General features: G+C 45.6%; 1 protein-coding gene across 2 annotated transcripts in view; it reads left to right on the top strand.

Annotated features, from left to right (window-relative positions):
• Nucleotides 1–21,750, top strand: part of LOC139332019 (single-stranded DNA-binding protein 2) — a 48,213-nt gene extending 26,463 nt beyond the window's left edge. For both annotated transcript variants that reach the window (XM_070963680.1, XM_070963679.1), the window contains exons 5-17: nucleotides 14,609–14,698; nucleotides 16,054–16,113; nucleotides 16,224–16,290; nucleotides 17,145–17,215; nucleotides 17,314–17,381; nucleotides 17,754–17,802; nucleotides 17,885–17,920; nucleotides 18,020–18,074; nucleotides 18,158–18,228; nucleotides 18,387–18,465; nucleotides 18,600–18,628; nucleotides 18,732–18,830; nucleotides 19,704–21,750. In XM_070963680.1, coding sequence (XP_070819781.1) covers nucleotides 14,663–14,698; nucleotides 16,054–16,113; nucleotides 16,224–16,290; nucleotides 17,145–17,215; nucleotides 17,314–17,381; nucleotides 17,754–17,802; nucleotides 17,885–17,920; nucleotides 18,020–18,074; nucleotides 18,158–18,228; nucleotides 18,387–18,465; nucleotides 18,600–18,628; nucleotides 18,732–18,830; nucleotides 19,704–19,733 — 750 coding nt within the window. In that variant the 5' untranslated portion in view covers nucleotides 14,609–14,662 and the 3' untranslated portion in view covers nucleotides 19,734–21,750. The remainder of the gene's footprint in view (nucleotides 1–14,608; nucleotides 14,699–16,053; nucleotides 16,114–16,223; nucleotides 16,291–17,144; nucleotides 17,216–17,313; nucleotides 17,382–17,753; nucleotides 17,803–17,884; nucleotides 17,921–18,019; nucleotides 18,075–18,157; nucleotides 18,229–18,386; nucleotides 18,466–18,599; nucleotides 18,629–18,731; nucleotides 18,831–19,703) is intronic.

Here is a 21,750-nt window from a genome sequence, read left to right as displayed (position 1 = left end):
TCTGATTCCCGCACATCAAGGCCTGGCTTGATTTAGTCATGCACCATTCAGTAACCGGAATACAGCGAGCAGTGCCAGCGCTCTTGAAGTTTTAGATTAGCCGGTGACTAAGAGAGAGGAAGCGCGGCTCTCCTCGCGGGAAGTTGCGATGTGGAGGAAGGGGGGGGTCTTCTCTCTCCTGCTCTTTTTATGTTGTTGTTTTCCCTCTGTAGCCTGGAGTCTGACTCATCACATTTGTCTCTGCTGTGGTTTATTGAGATGTATTGTTGGAAGTGCACAGGTCAGGGGTTTCTGCCTACCCCAGCAGGATCGTCCCTCCTCTTCTCTGTGGTCCTCTCCCTCTTTCCTTGAGGCTTGCAATCCTGCAGAACTGGTGGGGGCTCTCTTCTCTTTTATCTTCATGCAGTGGGTGTATGTGCTGGTGTGTATGTGTGTGCACACGGAGGTGATGCTGCTGATGCTGCCGATGATGATCAGGGTGATGAATAGGCACTCCCAAGGACGAGGCTGCTATGTGGTGATGTCATCCCGGCTCTGAGGAAGGGAGCTGGAGGGCAGCGTGACCTCAGCCCTGGGAGGCAGACAGAAAGGAGAGGAGGGAGGTGGAGAACAACGGGGGAGCGACAGAAAGAGGGACAGTTCGAAAAAGACAGATTCAGTTATTAATCTGAAACGCCTCTCAACGCCAAATAACAAACAAAGCACGTTCAAAGTAATTAAATCCAATTGTGCTCAAGATGACAACAACAGTATCTTGTTGTTTCTTGTTATCTGATCAGAATGAATTCAATTCAGGAATCAGTCAGAATCTAGCTTAACGTCATTAGCGGAGGCCACCAGCAACATCTTATTCTTACATTTCCTGCGGGGACGTAATCAGAGAATTATAATTAGACCAATTGTAATACAGCAAGGTCACTTTCAATCAACTGTTCCAATGCTGTGCCGCTTCTCAGACCCAATCAGAGGTGCTACCCACATATCTGCCGCTCAATTAAAACCAAATGAGGGGACAACCGCGGTGGCCGTGGTTGGAAGAAGTAGCACGCCTTCATTTGATGCCGGTGTCTCTCTTTCAGTCTCCTGACTTTGAGACTGATGGAGATTTTAATCAGACATTTTGATGGTAATTATTTTCAGATAGCTAATTACTGAGCGAAGTCCTAATTAATGCTGGGGAGACATAGGAGCTCATTCGCACCATCTTTGGGTCTCTTTCCTTTGATAATTGATGGGTATTTGACAAAGCTTTTGACTTGATTTGCTCAATTATCCCAGTTTGAACTATCAGCTGTAGATATAATTGGCTTTGAGTGAATTTGATTTAAAGAAACAATATCTAAACAATGCCTGTTTACATGTGTGTCTGTTTGCATGTGCGTGATGTTCTGCATCAGAGTGGAGTGTGAGGACGGTCCTACAGGACATTAATACGGTAATCTAATGTTAATAAGGAGAGAAAGAAATGACTGATGAACAAAGTGAAGAGAGATGCAATGTTATTGATTTCCATCCTCAGTTGAGGCTTTTCAGGCTTCAGAAAGGCCCTTTGCAGTTCTGTTAAGTGCTTTGTAAATTGTGTTCTTGATGCTAAATGAGCGGTTTCCATTTGCGAGGGGCCATGAAGTCATAAAAACAAGTTATTTTTATATTCTTATGCTTGGCCCTGTTGGAGACAAAGTCAGCTGCTCAGTAGCTTTTCTGTCTTTGAGGAATAAGACGTCAATCCATGGGGGTCATTTAGGCTTTTCCTAGAAGTGTTGTGGGTCTGAAAGCCGACAGCTGTCACATAGCTGTAACATCTCAACACACGCGTTTATAATACAGCTAATTCAGTGTCTCATGATGATTGATGAGTGGATATATGATAGCAGTCTTATGCTTTCAACTGATTTCTGCAGGAACAAAACTAATTTCTGTGATCTTTAACAAAATCTGGGTAAACGAAAGCGGAGCGAGAAAGAATCGAGCCAGCATGAAATTGCTTGTAAGACCTGTAGAAACAATATTGAGCATATTAGCGGCATTTCTTGTACTAATTTATGACATTTAGACGCTCTAAAATGTTTGCCGTACTGAAAAATGGTCCATTTAATTGAAATCTGAACGTCTCCGTGTAAATTGTGCTGCGTGCGTTGGTGCGCTTTGAGGATTAATTGTACACGTAGACTGTACATGTTCATATTTCCCTCAGTACATTATTCTGGAAGAGACAGTCTAGATGTTAGAGAGGCAGAGGCTGGTGGTAGAGGGGCTGACGAGTTGGGGGAGTTTGGGAGAACTGATAGAAAAAGAAATGCTGAGAAAGATATCTCGCTCCTGATTTCAGGAGATTATCAGTGTCCGACAGTTGTACTGGTTGTGCTGTGCAGCCTCCAGATAAGAGCGTGCTTATTAACCGAAGCAAGTTGTTGGTTGGAAAATTAGCCCCCCTGGATGAATCGTGGTTTTTGCATGAAAAGCAATTATTGCAAATGAAAATACGCAGTGAACCGAATTTCGCAGGTGGTTGTGAAAGTTTTGAATATGTGCTTTATGTGTTCTTCTCGTCAGTGTGTGAACATGTGAGCGATTCTCACAGAGGAAATCCTCCAAAAAACAAAGATGCAATTCGGTCAAGCAGAAGAAGAAAAGGCAGACAGCCAGGCAGACTAGCTGAGAATATTTCTACCCATAAGCATCCACAAAAGTCTTAGAAATGTGTCGCCAAATAGAAAAGTGTCAAATTATTTCAGTGTATTTTTGGTCTTAACAAAGTAAAACGTGGCAGTGGGACCAGGAAGTTTCATCCCCAAGATCCCCAAACAAGCGAGGGGTCTTGATACCAATACAGGCTTTTTTTATTCAGTTTCCTCCACTTTTACTGGAAAATGATCATATAATAATTGATGGACTAATTGATTGATCAAGAAATTGAGTTTAAGCAAAGAGGATGAAAAGTCTCCACAGTTTCTTAAGAAAAGTTCTGTTGTGTCGCATAGAAAAGGGGGAGTATATATATTTTTCTGTGTTTATGCTCTCATGACCCCTCACATTTATCTGAGGAGACCTTGGGGGGCCGCACTCCCAGGTTGGGAACCACAGTTTTCAGATTTATGACTTTTTATGACAAAAGTTTGTAAAGCAGTGAAACTGGTGCAATAAAAACTGGTGTCATTGCCCACTGGCTGCATTTATGAAGCCGAAGGAAGATGAAGGAAGAGGGCGACAGATAGAGGAGTTAGAGAGTGAGCAGTTGACAGTAGATGTGCAGAGACAGGCAGCAGTGTTACAAGTATTTAAAGCGAGGAGAGCCTGGTATCATTGTGTGGCATCACAGTGGGAGATAGCAGGCTCACAGCAGTTAGAGGGGAAGAAGAGATCAAGAGGCAGTGCCAAGAGCAACCCCCTTTGATAGAAAGGCTCCGTCTCGCGCTGCTCGATCTCACATTCATACTCTCTCACTCATGCATGGGAATGAATTCACGCTGCTCAATTTAACAGCGCCGCACATATTCTGTCTTCATTGTACGGCCGAAGCGTACGCACATCTGTACATATGTAAGGACGCACAGGACGGCTTCACTGGTTCACTCTCTGTGTTTGATACGTCTGGAAAAACAAGTGCGTGCTGTGCGGGGGAAGGACAGGAAGGTGCAGCGACCCTGGGCTTGAACTGAAAGCAGCACGAGAAACATACTGTACAGTATGAATGCCTGCCGAGACACACACAAAGAGGAGGACACACACACACACACACTTGACCTTGGACATGTTTACTGGTTGCTGTGGTATCCTGGGCACAAACTCACAAAGTGGGTCTTTGCACACTCCTGATTATTTCTCCTGTAACCATAATAACTGAAGTGCTTCCCAGAGAGTTACAAATGCTGTCGTGTTGGAATTATTCATTATTAATATTTCATTTCTTCCGAGCACAAGGATGGCAAGACGAGGCGACCTTTCCCGCCTAAAATCTCCACTCGCACCCAGGAAACATGAAAACATGATGGTCAGAGCACACTCATGCTCCGCAGAGGATAAGCCGTCTTCATTTGAGACGCCCCTGCTGCTTTTCTGTCCCGCCGCGAACGTGAGATCGTGTTACCCATCAGGTCCAATCCGCCTGTTTTCTGTCTCCAAGAAATGGTCAAATTGAAAGAATGCTTTCTACATACAATTACCCCCTTCAGAGACCTCCTTAGGAGCCCAGATCAAATAAAATCAATACTCTACCTCAACAATCCAACTTCCCTTCAGCCACGTTATTGACTGTGGGACCTTCCTTCCCCTGAAGTCGTCTTCTCAGGCAGAGCCGCCTCCCAGCGAGCTCCACCAGTTCATTCCTCAGGAAACCGTGTGTGTCAGTCCGAGCTCAACCGTCTGCGTCTCGCTTTTCCCAGTCTTGTTGCATATTGTTGCAATTACCACCAGCTGCATTTAGTCTTTTGAAGATAATTTTACCTCTTACTGGAAGTAATTATAAGCTGATTAGAAGTGAGTTCCTTCAACTGCTTCTTTTTTTTTCCTGTGGGCCTGAAATTTTTAAATATTGCTGTAATTTATCAGGAAATAATACAGAAAGAGCTGCAAACCGCATCACCTTTGTTCTGAGAGGAGCTGCACATTCACTCGTTCCTGCAGCACTAACAAAAAGCAAACATGGAGGCTCCCGTCGGGGGCCGACGCATTATTATCTGATTATGGATCAGCACGAAATGAACCCGAGAGCGAACGGCTCGATTCGGCGCCATGAAGCGCAAACTCGAATTTTGACCAGAGCGTGTGTTTGTGCGAGCAGAGAGGACAACCTAGAAACAGAGACTCTGCTGGCTCCGAGCATTATGGGTAACAAGCTGATTCCAACCAGTTGAGAACCAATGGGGGTTGGGGAGACCCCCAGTCTGTTTCCAGGGAAACAGAGCCCTTTCTCCTCCTCTCTCTCTCCCTCTCTCTGTGCATGTCTCTCTCTCACACACTCCCATGTTCCTTGTTGGCGGTGTTGAGGAGGAGGGAGATCTGGAGGTGACTCACTGTAACATCATTGCCATGGCAATGAAGAGCGAGCCGAGCGTGGAGGGAGTGCAGGGAGACGTTTCCACAGGGAGAGCAGAGATGAAGGTGGTCGTCACGATCTCCAGCAGTTTGGAAAAGAAGAAGAAATGTCGTACAGCAGTTACTGTATGCTAGGCTGCTGCACGCCGCTGCTGTGCATCCTACAGGAAAACACTCCTCCCCCTGTCTCTCCCGCTTCCCCTCCCCTGCCCGTCGCCCTCGCTCTCTCCTCGGCTTCATCCTCCTTCACATCAGCAGTTTTTTTTTCCTCCTCTTCGTTCCCTCTGCCTATTTCTGTTCTCTGCATTCCCCTTTACATTGCGCCTCTTATCGTCTTCCTTCCTCCCTCGCCGGCCTGTTGCTCGCAGCCCGCCGGTCTCCCAGGAGCGTGTTTTTCCGCTGGCGTGTTACGCTGAGTCATGTCACATGCGTGTTTGGACACGCTGAGGTGGAGTGTTAATGCGATGTTGACATATGCACGCCTCACCGCCGTGCGGCGGGCAGGGGCAAAGAGGAGGCCACGGTGCAGCGTGGAGGGGAGAGGTTAACAGAGGGCAGGGGAAGACAAGGAGGTGTAGAACAAGCCCTGACGGAGCTGTGGGATACGGGAGAGTGGTTTCCAGTTTGACTGCGCTTATTATTATTGATTATGAAAATAAGGGGCTTAGTCAGGAGCATATGTGGTGTTTCAGGGAAGGTGGTGTAGTGCAATATGAGCTTTAAACATGCAGCTTTGGCCAGCAAGCTTCAAGGATGTTTCTCCCGAATTAGCTGGAGTCCAAGTGAAGTTGATATTTTCTAAAGTATTAATCACCAGACACTGTGTGCTCGCACATCCAGGCCTCCCCGACACATCTGGGAGGCAAAGCCGTAGAAATGCAGAAGTTTACACAGCAGCAGGTTGTGTGTGTGTGTGTGTGTGTGTGTGTGTGTGTGTGTGTGTGTGTGTGTGTGTGTGTGTGTGTGTGTGTGTGTGTGTGTGTGTGTGTGTGTGTGTGTGTGTGTGTGAGGGATTACAGCGAATGATCCACAGATTGAGCTGTAGAAGTTGCAGCAGCTCTTCGGAGGGAGAGCAGGAGGGCAGAGCGAGAATGCTGACACGATCACACCAGCACGTTATCTCTTTGACCCCAACTAACCCCTGTGGTTTCTCGCTGCTGTAGACACCCATATCCTTATCTCGCGCTGCCTCTTGAGTCTGGCCTTCGAGCGCAAGAAAGGCGGCGAGATGAGACACGGAAAGTGACTCCTCGCTGCGTCCTCCTGTGGGCTGGACTGATGAGTCTTTGTGTCATTCTAATGCACTTCTTTCACTTTGGTATTTCTGGATCGATTCAGTGTTAAAGGTAACAAAATCTGCAGATTTCAGGCGAATCGATATTCCGCCTTTGCGTCGATATGCGAATAGAAAAGAGCGCGACGTCGTCTCCTCTTCGTCTCAAGCCGTGGATTTAAATCTTCAACCTCTGCGTCTCTCTACCCTCTCCTCTCCTCTGCATTCAGTCCGTCTCCCTTATCTCCCCCTCTGTCGTTCAACCAAGCGAGATAGTGGTGGGAGAAGTGTGGCTCCCCAGCACCAAAGCGACTATCATTTTCAGCTCTGTCCGTGTATCTGACGGTGCATCGGCACGCGGCTCCATCCCACATATTATACGGCTCCTCGCAGCCTCAGACATGCTTACAGGGGTCGATAACGACATCTGCGATAAAGGAAACACGGCCAGTCCGGTGCCCCCTCCCGACTGTCGCCCCCTGTGCAGCTAATCTCACACTACCTGTAATCACCCAGGTAGATTAATGTTGTGCTGCCATTTTACCTGGTAATCACCTGCAGTGTTACACTGGAGAGCGTCTGGCTGCTGGAGGGACTGCTGTTGTGTGGGATAATGTGCTGCTGCAGGTGATAAAGATTGAAAAGATGCAGAAAGATGAAGAGCTAAGGATGTTCTGCAGGTTGAAATTCTCTTTTTTGGCCCTCGTTTCTGTTCGTTCTCATAACGCCACAGTAATATTTGAGATCTGTGTTGCTCCATCAGTGTTTCTTTATTTGTCTTACGCCAACAAATGCAGTGAAAAGCCCAAAACCAGTCTGCTTGTCCATCTGTCAATACTTTCAGACTGCCTAAGCCGGAGTCTGAACCTTGAAAAATGGCTCACCAATGTATGCTTTCATTACCTAAAACAGCCGTTTTCAGCAAACATTACTCCAATGGGCTAATAGGGGACTATTTTCAGCTGTGGATGTATACACATTCAACAGTCTGGGGAGTATTTGTGACAGCTCTATCAGGCCAGACGAAACGGGCAAACAGTTTTTGACCTTCACGTGTGAAATTTATGGACTGTTGTGAATTCTCACCAAACAATTGAAGACCTGCTTGTTATGAGCGATAAATAGAGCACATAAAAGCAGAAGAGGGAACGTCGGGACTGTGTTTCTTCCACTGGACGCGCCGTCACGTCGCGTCTGTGCAGACAGCGCTCGTTGGATGGATGGATTCATTGCGATTGCTCGCCCTGCTTTTATGAAACGTCAGCCAAAGCAACCTGAGCCTTTTCCACGTCGACGTGCGTCTAACAGACGAACACGTGGACTTACGTTTGTTTTCTTTCTCATTCAGATTGAACTCAGTCAGATATCGCTGCTGCTCAGCAGAGAGAGCGCTTTCTCCGCTCACTGCTGTGTTCTGCCGGTGTAACATATGGCTTGTTTTGGTTAAGAAAGAGAGCTTTGAATGCCGGAGGGCGATTTTTAAGCCTTGAAATTGAAAAGTGAGTTTGGCTCAGGATTGGACGGTGGAGCGTGTTGATCCGTCTCTGGTCGCCACGGGAGACTGTGAATAATACATGGTTAAAAGCAGAGCACACCCATTCTCATCTCTACGCTGCTGAACACACTTCTTCTGCTCTCTGTCTGTCTTACTTCTGTGTTTTCTTATAGATTTACTCCAGTTCTGCTTTGACAGTGACTGACAGAGTTATACTCTGTGCTCATACACTAATGCAGGAATCAATCGTCTCGCGTTTCCGCTCTCACACTTTAATGCGAATGTGTGTTTTGCCTGTGACTGTGTGTGTGTGTGTGTGTGTGTGTGTGTGTGTGTGTGTGTGTGTGTCATGCAGACTGGCATCTCTTCTTTCCAACCCCCCCCTCTCTTGTTCAGGAAGTGGACTAATGGCATTTGAGAGGATGGAGAGAGTGGGAGAGAGGGAGAGGGAGGAGGGATGGAGTTCCTTCCTGTGTGGTTTGTCATTTGTTGATCCTGTTGTACTGCGGGTGGCCTTGAGACTCAGTGGTAACCCCTCCACACCCAACCACTACGCCCCCGCAGCCTCCACCCAAAAGCCCTCCAAAGACAGCCAGCACGCAGAACCAGGGACTTTTCCGTCGTCTCACACTCTCCCTGCTTTCCCTTCACCTCAGTCACAGGTTGCAGTTCCTCCAAAATTAGAGCTAAAACATTTAATCTCTGAGTTGATCCACAGAGAAGTCATCTGCCACTTTTAAGATAATGAAATAATCGTTCTTAATAGTCATTCTTTACAGCTTCTTTGTAGTTCCAGCGTCTTGATTGTGAGGACTTCCAGCTTTTCTGTGTTTTCTGTATGAAAAAATGGATATTTTTAGGGTTTTGGACTGTCAATCGTACAAAAGAAGAAATTTGAAGGCATCACCTCCGGCTGTGGGAAATGTCATTTGTAAACTGACAGTGAAAATAATCTTTACTTGCAGCTCTGTTTTTTACCAGAGAAGGAGATTCTAGGATGAGTCTGGTGTTAGTCTACTATATATATTTTCCCATTAAGTAACCAATAATGCATTAGTCCTGTCCAGTATTCTGGCATTTACCCCTTCAGAGGCCTCCACCCTACAATTTTTATCAATCATTAACAATGGTACAGGAAGCAACTTATAAAAAAAGGATCCAAGCTGAATTTGGTGAACTAAAGGTCAGCACCAGCGAACTCTCGTTTGTTTATTCCTCCTCCATAAATCATGTCCATTCAGCTTCGTATTTTCCCCCCCTGGTCATGTGGCCGCTGTGCTTTTCACCACTCAAACACAGTGCATTTGGTGGAGGCCTGTTATATAAGGAGAACGTATGTGGGATTGATTCAGAAATAAACCGCAGTGCCTGTAATGAGGGAACATGCCAGTTTCTGGAGGACGGACGCTTTGGGCTGCCCTCTCCTCTAAGCTGACTTCCAGACGCGCGATAGAAACGCATTGTTACGAGGCGGTTCATGAAGGCAAAAAAAGACATTTGTCTGAGAAGCAAAGTGAGCCTGTGAGAGACAGAGAGGTGGAGAAAGCCGACGACGAGCGATGCAGCGAGAGAGAGAAAGACAGACACAGACAGCCTTTTGAGATTCCACTCACGAACCTCCGAGTGTCTCTCAGTCTCTGAAGTATTGAATGAAAATGACTCCCCACCTTTACACACACGCGCACACACACACATTGTATGCATGCATTAAGGCACACGCATTAGAGACGAAGACATTCAGTAAACATATAGGGATGAAGGAGTTTGCGAGTTATCTCATTAAGTATTAGTGAGCCCTTTGTTCTGATGGGATTAGTGTACTGTGAATGTAGTGTGGAGAAGGTCTGATTAGGTTGTAAAGTAGAGAACTGTAGTGTAATTGGACTGTATTCTACAGGAGAGCACGGCGCGTTTCCATCACTTTACATAAAATGTTTTCAGTCCCCTTTTTTTTTGTTGTTTGTTTGCTTTGTTTGGTCCGTAATGAGTCACTCGCGTCAGCTCTGCAGGCGCGTAAAGAAAAGGGCGCTCGATAAGATAAGGCAGCGTGGAAAGTGCGTCATTTCACATGGAGATGGATCAGGAGAAATTGTGCATTGCCATTGCGAGGGTGGTGCTATGATATTTGAGGGGTCTTCCACCTCTTTGTTTTTATGTCCTCACGCATGTCCACCTGTGCTTGGACAACCTGATGTCCCACTCGTGCATGTTTGGATGTTGGCATTCATTATAACTTTTGTCGGCCTTTCTGTCTCACACACATAAAACCACCACTCTGCAGTCCACATGGAAAGAGGAGACTCTCGTCTGTAGCAGGTTTTAAATCCAGGACGTCCACATCTATTATTGCGTCCCCTTTTTTCAGACATTTGTCTCTGTGGACGCTCAGCGATGCTGTCTGCACTGTACTGTACCTTCTGTTGTGTATGTGACCTATACTGTAGCTGTTCTCCTGGAGGGTGGTGCTTTGAATTATTTATGCAACAAATGAGTTTGCCAGGAGATGCAGGTGTTCATCTGACGACACCGCCTCAGGTTTCATCACAGACACCTTTCGGATACGACGGCAGCACCGACGAACGCAGGGATCGTAGGAAGAGCAGATCGTTGAGCAGTGTGACGACTCGTGAGGTCACAAAGCTTAAAGCAGTGAGGCTGCTGAACGGACAGATGGACGGACGGGTTCATTGACTGGGATCTTCAGAAAAAGGATGGACTGCAGACAGACAAGACGGAGAATGAAATGACTTATTTTATTGAAAGTAATACAGGACAACAACAGGTTAGCTTTCACCCAGCAGCGAGGGCTTGTCAGATAAGCTGCCTCTTATAATGCCTCTTACACCTTGCTCACACATTGATTCAGCTCCATTACTTCAGGCACAATGAACATTATCAGCGGCGCTTGCTGTGTTTAAGCTCAGTCAAAAATGTACAAAAACACTACACAAGACATTGTTGACACTTGCGTTCACACAGCAAAGTACACTATGATGCAGTGTGTTAGCGCGCAAAGCCATCAGCTCAGTATCTCATTGTTCCTCTCGCTCGGCCTTGTCAGGAAAGTGTAAGCACTGATGTGTGAGAAGTGTAAATGATGGACTCATTAACAGCGTGTAACAATCTGTGTGCTTTTGATGTTTACAAAGGTTAAGTGCTGGAATATGTTGAGCTTGGCTGTGAATCAGTATTTAAACAGAACTGGCTCACAGGAATCCACCGAGTCTCATTCAGAGTCATTTCCCGTAATGTAAGAATGACAACCAACCCGTAAACATTAACTTTCTGCTTGCTACGCTGTTGTAGCTAATTTGAGCTAATTGCACCACATTGATGTGGTCACATTACATCAGGTGAAGCCAACACACACACACACACACACACACACACATGCACACAGAGTCAATGCAATTATCAATAGCCACAAGCAACTGCGTGGTTTTTGAATGGGAGAGGTACAGTGAACGTCTCGGCGCATCAGCATGTTTAATTTAGCTCTTATCGACAGATATCTGAGTAATACTAAGACTTTACAAATGGAATAATCATTAAAATGCTGCTCAAATAAAGCTCTATCGCTATCCGCACGTCAGCAGATAAAGCCAATTAGTGAAACTGAGAGCTTTTTTTTTCTCATATTGAAATAAACACCAACTCCTCCCAGTTTGTACAGATACCAGATCTTATGAGTCTACAAATCCTTAAGCTTTATCGACAGTTTGAACCAGGGCTGATGTTGTTGTTATCATACCCATCAGTTCAATTGAACTGAATTCACAGATGCTAGTGCTCGAGGCCTGTATAAGGCAGCATTCAGCTGCTCTGCGTTAGCTCGTACAGCGATTTCTACCACGTCCCAAGTCATACTGAATCTCTTATACCAATATTGTATTTTAGGTGTGAAAAATCAGTTTTCTTGCTGAACTGTACTAAACAGTTGGAGAATGAATTTGTTGGTGCCCTCTGGTGGACAAACAATGTAATACCAGTGAAATTTCTAAATGACCTCAAACACATCTTTGTCATTACTGATGGAAAACATGTATGCAGATACTGATAAACCAGCTGTGAGCTAAGTGCGGCCCATATAAGAGCTCAGCCGATTGTCACGTATATAATGTGTGTTGATTAAGTTCAGTTAATCAAGAATTGTGATTTGCATTCTTTGCTTTTGGCACCCTAAAGTAGCATTAAATACACTATTAGTACTATTACATGCAGATAGCTACTATGACTGTTAATGCCAAAATCTTATTGAAGCAAAAAACTAAATTTACCTCCCAGCACCTCTTTAGTGTTGAGACTCCAAGAAGTTCGTAACGTGACGTGCCAGATGGTTCGTTACACGGAGCCGCCTGGGAAGTCGTCCGTGAAAACAGTTTGGAAAAGGGCAGGCACTTTAAAAACATACTTGGCAGGTGATTGGCTGAATCATCTGTCTATCACTGCCTATCGCAGGCTAACCTCAACCAATCAGATCAACGAACCATATGCTGTAATAAGACTCTTGCCAAAGCCAGTCTGGAGAAGAGCAGAAAACATCTTTTCCATGATGAAAAGCCTTCAGGCAGAAATACACTTCTCACATAACTGATGCTATAGTAGCATCTACGCTAACCGCTATGGGAGCCGCCATTGTTGTTTTTGGTTGTAAACGACGTCCACCTGCTGCCGATAGTTCCTCATCAGACACTGATGGCACTGAGCTTCAGAGGCGCTGGTTGGCATTTAGTGACACTTGGGCAGAAGCAGGCTAACTGTTTCCCCTGCTTTCCAGTCTTTGTGCTAAGCTAATTGACTGCTAGCAGTAGCTTCATGTTAGCTGTAGAGGCACGGGAGTGATGTCAGTCATCTCGTTTAGCTCTCTGCAAATAAGCCTGTTTGACCAAACGTCTCACTATGCTTTTTAATAATGGCTAATCAGGTGTCTGACTCGTGTCGTAGGAGCCGCTGCAGACATTTTACCCAGGCATCGCCGTGCAAACCACATGACTCCTCCAGCTCAGCTGCATCTTAAGAACAAGCTGGAAAAGATTCACAGGCTCTCCTCTGAGGAGGCTTCGCGGATCCTTCTCACCGTGATTCACTCTGATTCTCTAATGTCATTTGAGTCAATCTGATTTGTCATAATCATGAGAGACTGTCGGCAGCAGAGGAGTTGGTGTTGTTCCCAGCGTTGTTTTCCGAACATGGAGGGTGGTGCTGTTTTTTTGGGGCGGGGATGTATCCTGGCGGGTTGTTGTGGGGTTTTTTTCCCTCCTTGTTGCTGTATTTGGAAAATGCTGCTTTGTCAGCAGGTCAGGTAGATTTTTTTTTTCCTGCCTCAGTTCTCCTTTTCCTGCACAAACAAACATTAGGTGCACTCACACACACACACACACACACACACACACACACACACACACACACACGCACACGCACACACACACACATGCACAGTCATAATCTCTGCTTTGTCCTCTTTTCTCCTCTCTCTCTCTCTCTCTCTCTCTCTGTGCATGAAGGCAAACTCAGCAGACCTCCAGGCTGCCAGGGTGTAAAGGCATTCTGGGTAATCCAGGGTGCGAGAGACGGCAGAGGGAAAGAAAGGGGGGAAAACTGACAAAATCACAACACACACTTGATGCTCTGCATGATGTTGTACACTGAGATAAACACACACACAAACAAACCAAATCCAGTCTCTCACCGCTGAACCACGGAGATACAATTTCCATCTGCGTCCATCTGTACGTTCATCTGCTGAGACAAATACGGGCTCTGTTTGCAGCAGTATATGGAAGCAAAAAGCCGCATCCTGCTCCCAGTTGCCGAACATTAACAATCAGAAGACATGAGTTAGAACGAGGGAACAGCGAGGGTGGTGGGATGAAGCAGAGGAGGATGCAGAAGTGTCGTCAGTCCGCTTTTATCTCAGCTCTGATTAAACCTTGTTCCTGTCTGACCTAAAAAGTCAGCTGGCGGAAACTTCAGAGACTGTGGGTGAATTTCACCGGAGCTCTTTACACCCAGCCGATGCCTTCAGAGAGGCAGAGACAGCGAGAGGGGAGATCAGAGGAAAGGAAGAGAGAGTGGGCAGATCCACGCAGACACAGGCGTGCTGGGTTTATGTGCACACTGTTCACACATTATCATATATATGGATGTGCTCTCTCCCACACCGCATGTTGTCTGGTCTGTGTACCTAATGAGGATGAGGAAGAGGCCGGTGCTGGGTGGTAACTTGGTTAGTTAGTAGTACAATGCCACAGGAAGCAGACAGTGCTGAAATGTGCCACCGCCGCCCGTCTGGGACAAGCACAACAGAAAACACGAGGTATAAAAATAAACCTGGGCCAGCATGGCAGGGCATCTGCAGAAACAGGAAATGTCCCACTGAGGGAGAGACAGCAAGTGAGACATGGGGGAAGACCCTCGGATTGCTATTTTTTGTTTGTTTTTATGGCATTAGCATCTTCTTTTTCTTTGGCGGTGCGTTCAGGAGAGGCGCTCTGTTGTCGGCACTGACTGAGCAGCAGCAGTGAGAGTGTCCTCAGAACCCTTTAATTCAGGAAGAGCAGTAATGCTGCAGTACAAAAATACTCCAGTACACCCAAGTACTGCATTGAAAACAATGGTTTTACATGTAGTAGTATCCTTCATCCAATCATGTGTTCACAAAGTGGTGAACCTCGCTCCATCCCCGCTCAGCAACCTGTTTACCTGTGGAACGTTCCAAACAGGTGTTTTTGGAGCGTTCCACGTCTTTCCACAACGTTGTGATGTTTCTGTGTGTGTGTTTTAACGTGTGTGTTTGCATCTTCCAGAGTGCCGCGGCAGCTCCCAGCCCTGTCCTTGGGAACCTTCCCCCAGGAGATGGCATGCCGGTGGGGCCAGTCCCTCCAGGGTTCTTTCAGGTATGTGGGCACACACACACACGCACACACACAGATATTCCATATGTGAATATTGAAACACTCATGCTACATACCTGTATGCACTGACCTACAGTAGCTTTGGACATGTGAACAGCCTGCATTCATCTGTGTGTGTGTGGGGGGGGGGGGATCGCTGTGTGTTTCTCAAAATGGACAAAAGAAGAATCTGACAGGAGAAATGAATCTCTCACAAACAAAAAGTCACACATGCAGCTTCGCCCCAGATCTTCCCTGTTCTCCGTCAGAAGCACCTGCCAGTTGCACATCGATTATCCGTCATTATCAGTCAAACCGAGATGCTGGCGTCTGACGCGCAGATCGATAGCCTTCGTGGGCATTTCTCAGCCCGCTTTCCAAAAACTCCAACTTAAAGTCCGAGCAGCGTTTTCCACCTCCCTCTGAAGATCAGCTGTTCTTTGAAGACAGGCTCCTGTCAGAGCCTATCGCTTAAAGAAGCCCAACAATTACCAGACTGCCAGTTCTTCACTTCCACATGGACAGAATATCACAGAGTGCATGAAAGCTGAATCATGCACCCATACCTGCAAAGTTATATCCACACATCCTGCTGTCATTCATCCAGTTTATACGTTCAGTAACGCAGTGTTCAGTTGTTTGCATTTGTTTCTTCACAAGATTTCAAGCCATTCTAGTATTTAAATAGAGCTGAAACACTGTGAATCTTCAGCACAGCTAGGTGATGACAAGAGGGCTAATTAAAGAAAAGACCCTGATTAAAACAAGTGGACCATCGCTCTCTAGTGGCGAGTTACTGCATTGCTTCTCCGGCACTGCAGACCAGGCTGTTCTGACCACAGAGGCATCCGCTCCGCAGACACAGCAGCAGCACTGCTACTGTCTGTGGTGAGGACAAGTGAAAACCCACTCACAGCTGCAAAAGAGCTTCTCACAGTCGCTGCCAAACAGCACGCAGTTAACACGTACGCTTACATCATTATTAACAAACCTCATCTTTTATTATCGCCTTCTTTTTTCCGTAAATCCAGTCCAATGAAAGTGCGGTCGGCTTCCAGACTCCCGACGCTGCTGTCATGGAACTGTTTTTAAAGGAAAATGAGCCCGAAGCTCAGCAGAGGACGAGCGCAGTAGTCCTGGGTGTTTTCCTGTTTTAGAGAGTGAAAAAAACTTCACATAGTGCTCCACAGTTTCCTTCAGTAAATTTGACAAAGTATTTAGATGCTGTGTTGAATAATCAAATCACGTATGTTACAAAAGTGAGTATGTTTTTTGTTTGTTTGCCGTCTTTTCATGCATGAGACAGACAGGACGTATATTCACGAGTGATTCAAAATGCGTTTATGTCGTTTTTTCAGCCATTTATGTCACCTCGATACCCCGGAGGACCCAGACCACCCCTCAGATTACCAAATCAGGTAAGAGCCACGTTGACCCCTGCAGGCGGCAGACAGAACTGTGGATGATAGAAGTGGACAGTGTCTGTGTGGCAGCGATGATAAGGCGGGTGATGCTCTTCCCTCTGTAGGGACTTGGAGGAGTCCCAGGCAGCCAGCCCATGTTACCCAGCGGGATGGATCCCACAAGACAGCAAGGTACACCCAGACACACTGGCACGCACAGACACAGACACACGATGCTACAGCACGTGTTCCCAGTTTATTTAAGAAGAACTAAAAAGGATTTTCTGTGCACTTCGGTGCAGCAGGACTTAATGCTCAGATGTTTGTTCATCATCTTACTTTAGCATCTTAGCATGTTCACATTTGTTGATTAGCATTACACTCAAAACACAGCTCAGGATAAAGGAAATGTCTCAGACTTTGCATGTATTGGTCATAACTATAGATGGTTTAAAACATGGATGCAGTCTCTGTGAAGTGTGACGCTCAGTGTTGGTAGTGCCTGCCGTGGGTGGAGCTAAGGCAGGACAAATGAGGCCTTATTACTGAAACCAAGGGGCTAGCTGTCACGCGAAGCCGCCATGCCCATAATTATGCATGACTTTAAACCTTCAAACCTAGATGACACTTTAAGGAAGACATTTCGGGTCATCCTGTGGGGAACATGAATGTGTGTACCAGCATTTGTGCCAATCCATACACACATTAGAGAGCCACACGGGCGCCTCATTTCCTCATTATGTTGAATTTTAATAGTTTCTGAACAACAGTGAAGTTCTCCTGCATGCAGGCAGAAGGCTACACAAACATGTTAGCAGGATGAATCCATTGTTAGTTCAGTCTCTTCGTGGGATTTGTTGATAATGGTAAAAAAGTCTCTTCTTATCCTTTAAGTACCCCACCCGTCACACGAACTGCTCCCTCCTCCAAACACACGAATGATGCACAGGTTCAAAGACTGTTCAGTTACTCCTCCGCTCGTCTCACGCTCACCTGTAAATGGAACTGGTGACTGGCTGCAGTTTGACTGTTTTTCTGTGTTTCAGGACATCCAAACATGGGAGGACCGATGCAGCGGATGACTCCACCCAGAGGCATGGTGCCGCTAGGGCCTCAGGTGTGTGACCAGATGACCTGTGGCGATATACAAAGCACTGTTCTGGTAGTTTCTCTCTTCTAGACATAACTTAGAGCATTTTGGTGTCTTTTTTCTAGAACTATGGAGGTGGGATGAGACCACCGCTGAATGCCCTGGTGGGTCCTGGGATGCCTGGCATGAATATGTGAGTGGTATCCACAGACACGCAGTGTAAATGGCCTCCCCATGTTTCTCTCGCTCAGGGACAGAATTATACTGCAAACGTGCTTCATCTCTCACTACAGTAGACACAGTCAGCCGCTTAATTTATGAAGCTTTTAATTACTGCTTCACGGTATGTTCTTGGCTCTTCGAGGTCTGGAAGTGGAGCTAGGAGCCAGCTTTCCTCTATTTTGTCTTTTTTTTTTCTACTTGTTGTTCCCATCACTTCTCTCGGGCAACAGAAGAACTTGTTGTTGCCAACTTTGCCCAAATGAATTGGAAACAAAGACGCTTGCCAAAAGCAGAAAAGTAAAGTATGTGTTTGTCTGTGTCTGCGTGTATGTGTGTGTTCCAGGGGACCGGGTGGGGGTAGACCCTGGCCAAATCCTCCAAACTCCAATTCGGTAAGTGCTCGAACAAAGACGCCCTGCAGAAAGTTCAGCCGTCGTTTCGTTTCTTTCCTCATCGCTTTCTGTGTTTTTGCAGACCCCGTACTCTTCTGCGTCTCCAGGAAGTTATGTGGTACGTATGTTTGACTTTAAGAGCCTGTTCACTCACTGCACAGGCTGTAATTCATTACTTCATGGGTGAATCTTATGGAAACCGGTGCTGTCGTTTCAGGGACCTCCAGGAGGAGGGGGGCCACCGGGGACGCCAATAATGCCCAGTCCAGCAGGTAAGCTCTGTGTATGCATATATAAGCTGTATGTGTATACAGAGTACATTTACTCTTTCATCCTCTTATTGTTCCTCCATTAGATTCAACCAACTCCGGTGACAACATGTACACTATGATAAACACAGTTCCTCCAGGTGGAAGCCGACCAAATGTGAGACATTTCTCTGTTTATCTGTCTTTCACTGAAATGCAGATGGTTATGGAGTTGGCATGTGGGTGTAATAACTCTCAGATTAGTATTGTTTTTACTTTGTTGATGGTAAATATCGTCGCAGGTATGTCACTGTCTCCTGTGTGTGTTCTCCTCAGTTCCCTATGGGTGCAGGTGGCGATGGTCCATTGGGGGGAATGGCCGGAATGGAGCCCCATCACATGAATGGATCATTAGGTACAGGAATACGTAGCTTGACGCTTAATCTGGTTAAGTTTTAATTAATTCAATAATAATAATTCAATAATAATTCAAGCAAGATGAGTGTTTGTTTGATAACGGTGATTTGTGTTACTTTCATACTCTCTCAGGGTCAGGTGATATGGACAGCCTCCCCAAGGTAAGATTCATCTACTTTGAAACTGCACGTCTGGTCTTTGTCTGGTCTTTAGGTGCATACATTTACATTAATTGTAATGTGTGTGTTGCATACGCTTTTACAGAACTCTCCCGGTAACCTAAGTATGAGTAACCAGCCCGGGACCCCCAGGGAGGATGGAGAAATGGGAGGAAACTTCCTTAACCCTTTTCAGAATGAAAGTGTAAGCCCTTGGTCATCTACTGCATATAATACTGTGTATAAGTATTGTAAAATTCACAAAACGTTAATGCTTTGAAAGGAGTAGCATTCCTTACAGAGTTAGCAGAGAAGATCAAATCAAATCTGTCCAGTAGCTTTAAAGCTACAGCCAGAAGTCAGTTAGCCAAGTAGCACCTCTTACTTTTATTAATTAACACCTTACATGTCATATAATAAAGTGTATAAACACCAAGCTGTGGCCTTGTGGAGATCTATGTGCTGGACTGTTTCTTGGCCGGGAGCAACCTCCTGCAGATTCCATGAGCTGCCCGGAAACTTCACTGTGACAACAATAGTCCAGCAAGTCACTCGGGATTAAATAAAGAAGATATACGGTCTTTTTTAATGAGCTTCAGAGGTGCTGGTGGGTTGTGCTGCACTCTGAACGAGGTGAGAAGGCCGTGCTAAGCTAAGCTAAGCTAAGCTAAGTGGATGCTATCTGTACCTTCACATTTAACGTATAGCTGTGTGATTGGTATGGATCTCCTCATCTAAAGCTCATCACATGTAAGAGAAGAGTTCACAACATTTTCCATTCCTTCAGCGTTTGACAGGGTTGAAGATAATTTGACTTAATTCATAGAACTTTGGAGGGTTTTCTAAATCAGGATGCTGGTGTGTGTCAGTGGAAACTGCTTTCATATGATGGCATGAGATAACTGTTTAGTTCGCTTTGAATTCTTTTAATACTGCCATTCGTTTTCCTCTGGGTCTGCTCTGACCTCTGGTCAATAAACCAGCCTCAGCTACAAACCACCTGTTTGATTTCAGCTTCATCCAAGAGAAGAGGAATCTCCTTTTCACGCACATATTTCTCCCCGTCTTATCTCTGCAGTATTCTCCGAACATGACGATGAGCGTGTGAAGGCTCTGGAGGCACGCTCGCTCAGTCGCTCAGTAAGCTGGTGTGGATCGGTGAAAAGCAGAGAGACAGGATGTGATGTCATCTAGGCAGTGACTCTTCCTCCGCTGCCACCTGCCTAGTCAGGACAGTCGCCCCAGGCTCCGTCCTTCTACCCCGCCCTGACCCTTCCATCGTTCCTGTCCACGTCTTTTCTCTCCTGTTTCTTCTCCCGTTCTAAGTGGTGACTCTGCTACATTCATCTGTTCTTCCTCTGCAACTATGAGACTGTACAAAGGAACCAAATTGAACCAACCTGGAGGAGAACTCTTTGTATATTTGCATACAGTGTGTATGAGACTGTGCACACACTCCAGTCATAGACAGATGTCTCTGCCTTTTGCATCATATCACCCCCAGAAAGTTCACGCCCAAAAACAAAAGGCCAGAATCCCATTTCTCCTAAAGTTTAAATTTCCAAGGGTTTGAACAGACATAGACTTTTTTTTTTGCTTGATGATGAAATTTAATCTAACTGATGGTCATGTGGAACGTCTTTTGTCTTTTCTCGGTGAATTGCTTTGTCCATTTCTGGAAGAGAATTGAAGAGACATCAGAGACATCTCACCAAGCCTCAAGCTCGTGCAGATATTTGTTGTCTCGAAATTTGTCTTATGGACCACTGACATTGTGTGTTATATTTTACGCTATGGGCCTAAGATTTTTTTTTTTTTTGTAATATTCATCCCCAAACTCAGCCACAAATGTGGAAAATTTAAATCCTTTCCTTCTGCCTCACCTGCATCACGAGGCCCACTTCAAATGAAGTGCAGATCAAAGTCAGCTCTTTGTTCAGACTTTAATCACGATTTTCAGCACAGCCTGAAAGAGGCGCCTGCATTTTGAATTTGAAGTCGCGCTGAATGGTTATTGAGAGAAAAAGAGCCTTAAAGACTACGTAACCTTTGTTGAACGGTAGCCGCTGTGGCCACAAGTCACAATGACAGGATAATAGTATATGCTAAAACATGAAAGAGGTGATAGCAGTCATATAGTCAATGAAGTGGCTTTGTAAGTGGCTCCATTATAGAGTAACATCAAGCTAAAGATTGCAAACGTTAGCTAACATGTAGCAACCAAAAGCTACCGGCCATACCAGACCGACACTTCCAAAACTCAGTCATCAGTCAGCGTGCTAACTGTAATTGACCTGGAGCGCTGGGGACGTGGTTTGCACAGAGGTTAATACCAAACAGAACAAACTGAAAGCTTTTTATAACGAAGTGATGCATCTTTCAGTGACAGACCTTTGCTGAGTCAGACTGAGGCTCCCCAGTTTTTTCAATTGGGTGGACTGCACAAGCGCAGGACAAAGTTTCATTGATTTTTTTGGTTGACCATGTTATCAGACAGGATGGGAGGGTCAGTTTGTGCGTGTAGTCGTATGATTCGCTGTTTTTATTTGCTGAGGCCTCTCTCAAATCTAGTTATTTTAACCTTTATCCAGACCCCTCCGGCCATCGCCATCCGGATAAACTGTGATTTCAGCGTGATGTGAAAGGCTGGTTGGTACAGAAAGCTAAAGTAAGCTTGTTTTTGAACTTTTTTCACTGCCCAAGATATCTTCATGTACAAAAGGTCAACATGCCTGTGAACGTTCTCCTTCCCCCTCCCTTACTGCGACGTGTACAGCTCACAAATGTAGCTCCTCTGTCTTGTATGTGTATTTGATATTATTATTATTATTTAAAGAAAAATCTGCAGAGAATTATTGCAAAAGGGAGGAACGGACTGATGATGCACCATCACAACTGAACAGATATATTTAATTTTGCTTTTGTGTTAGATTGAAGCCATAAGTGGGAGTACAAGAAGATGCATTTGTAAATCGGATCATGTTTTCTGTTTTGTGGCAGTATGTGGGACTCCATTTGTGACGTGTTAATTTTCTCTTTTTTATTCTTGTATTATGTTTTTGTAAATACACAGAGAAGTATTTCATGGGTTTTGAATATGCTAGTATAAAGCTTCTCTTCCCTTA

This window comes from Chaetodon trifascialis, chromosome 6 (assembly GCF_039877785.1).
Source record: "Chaetodon trifascialis isolate fChaTrf1 chromosome 6, fChaTrf1.hap1, whole genome shotgun sequence".
In the NCBI taxonomy this organism is placed as follows: domain Eukaryota; kingdom Metazoa; phylum Chordata; class Actinopteri; order Chaetodontiformes; family Chaetodontidae; genus Chaetodon; species Chaetodon trifascialis.
The sequence above is the reverse complement of the archived record's forward strand: the minus strand, read 5'-3'. Positions and strand labels throughout refer to the sequence as shown.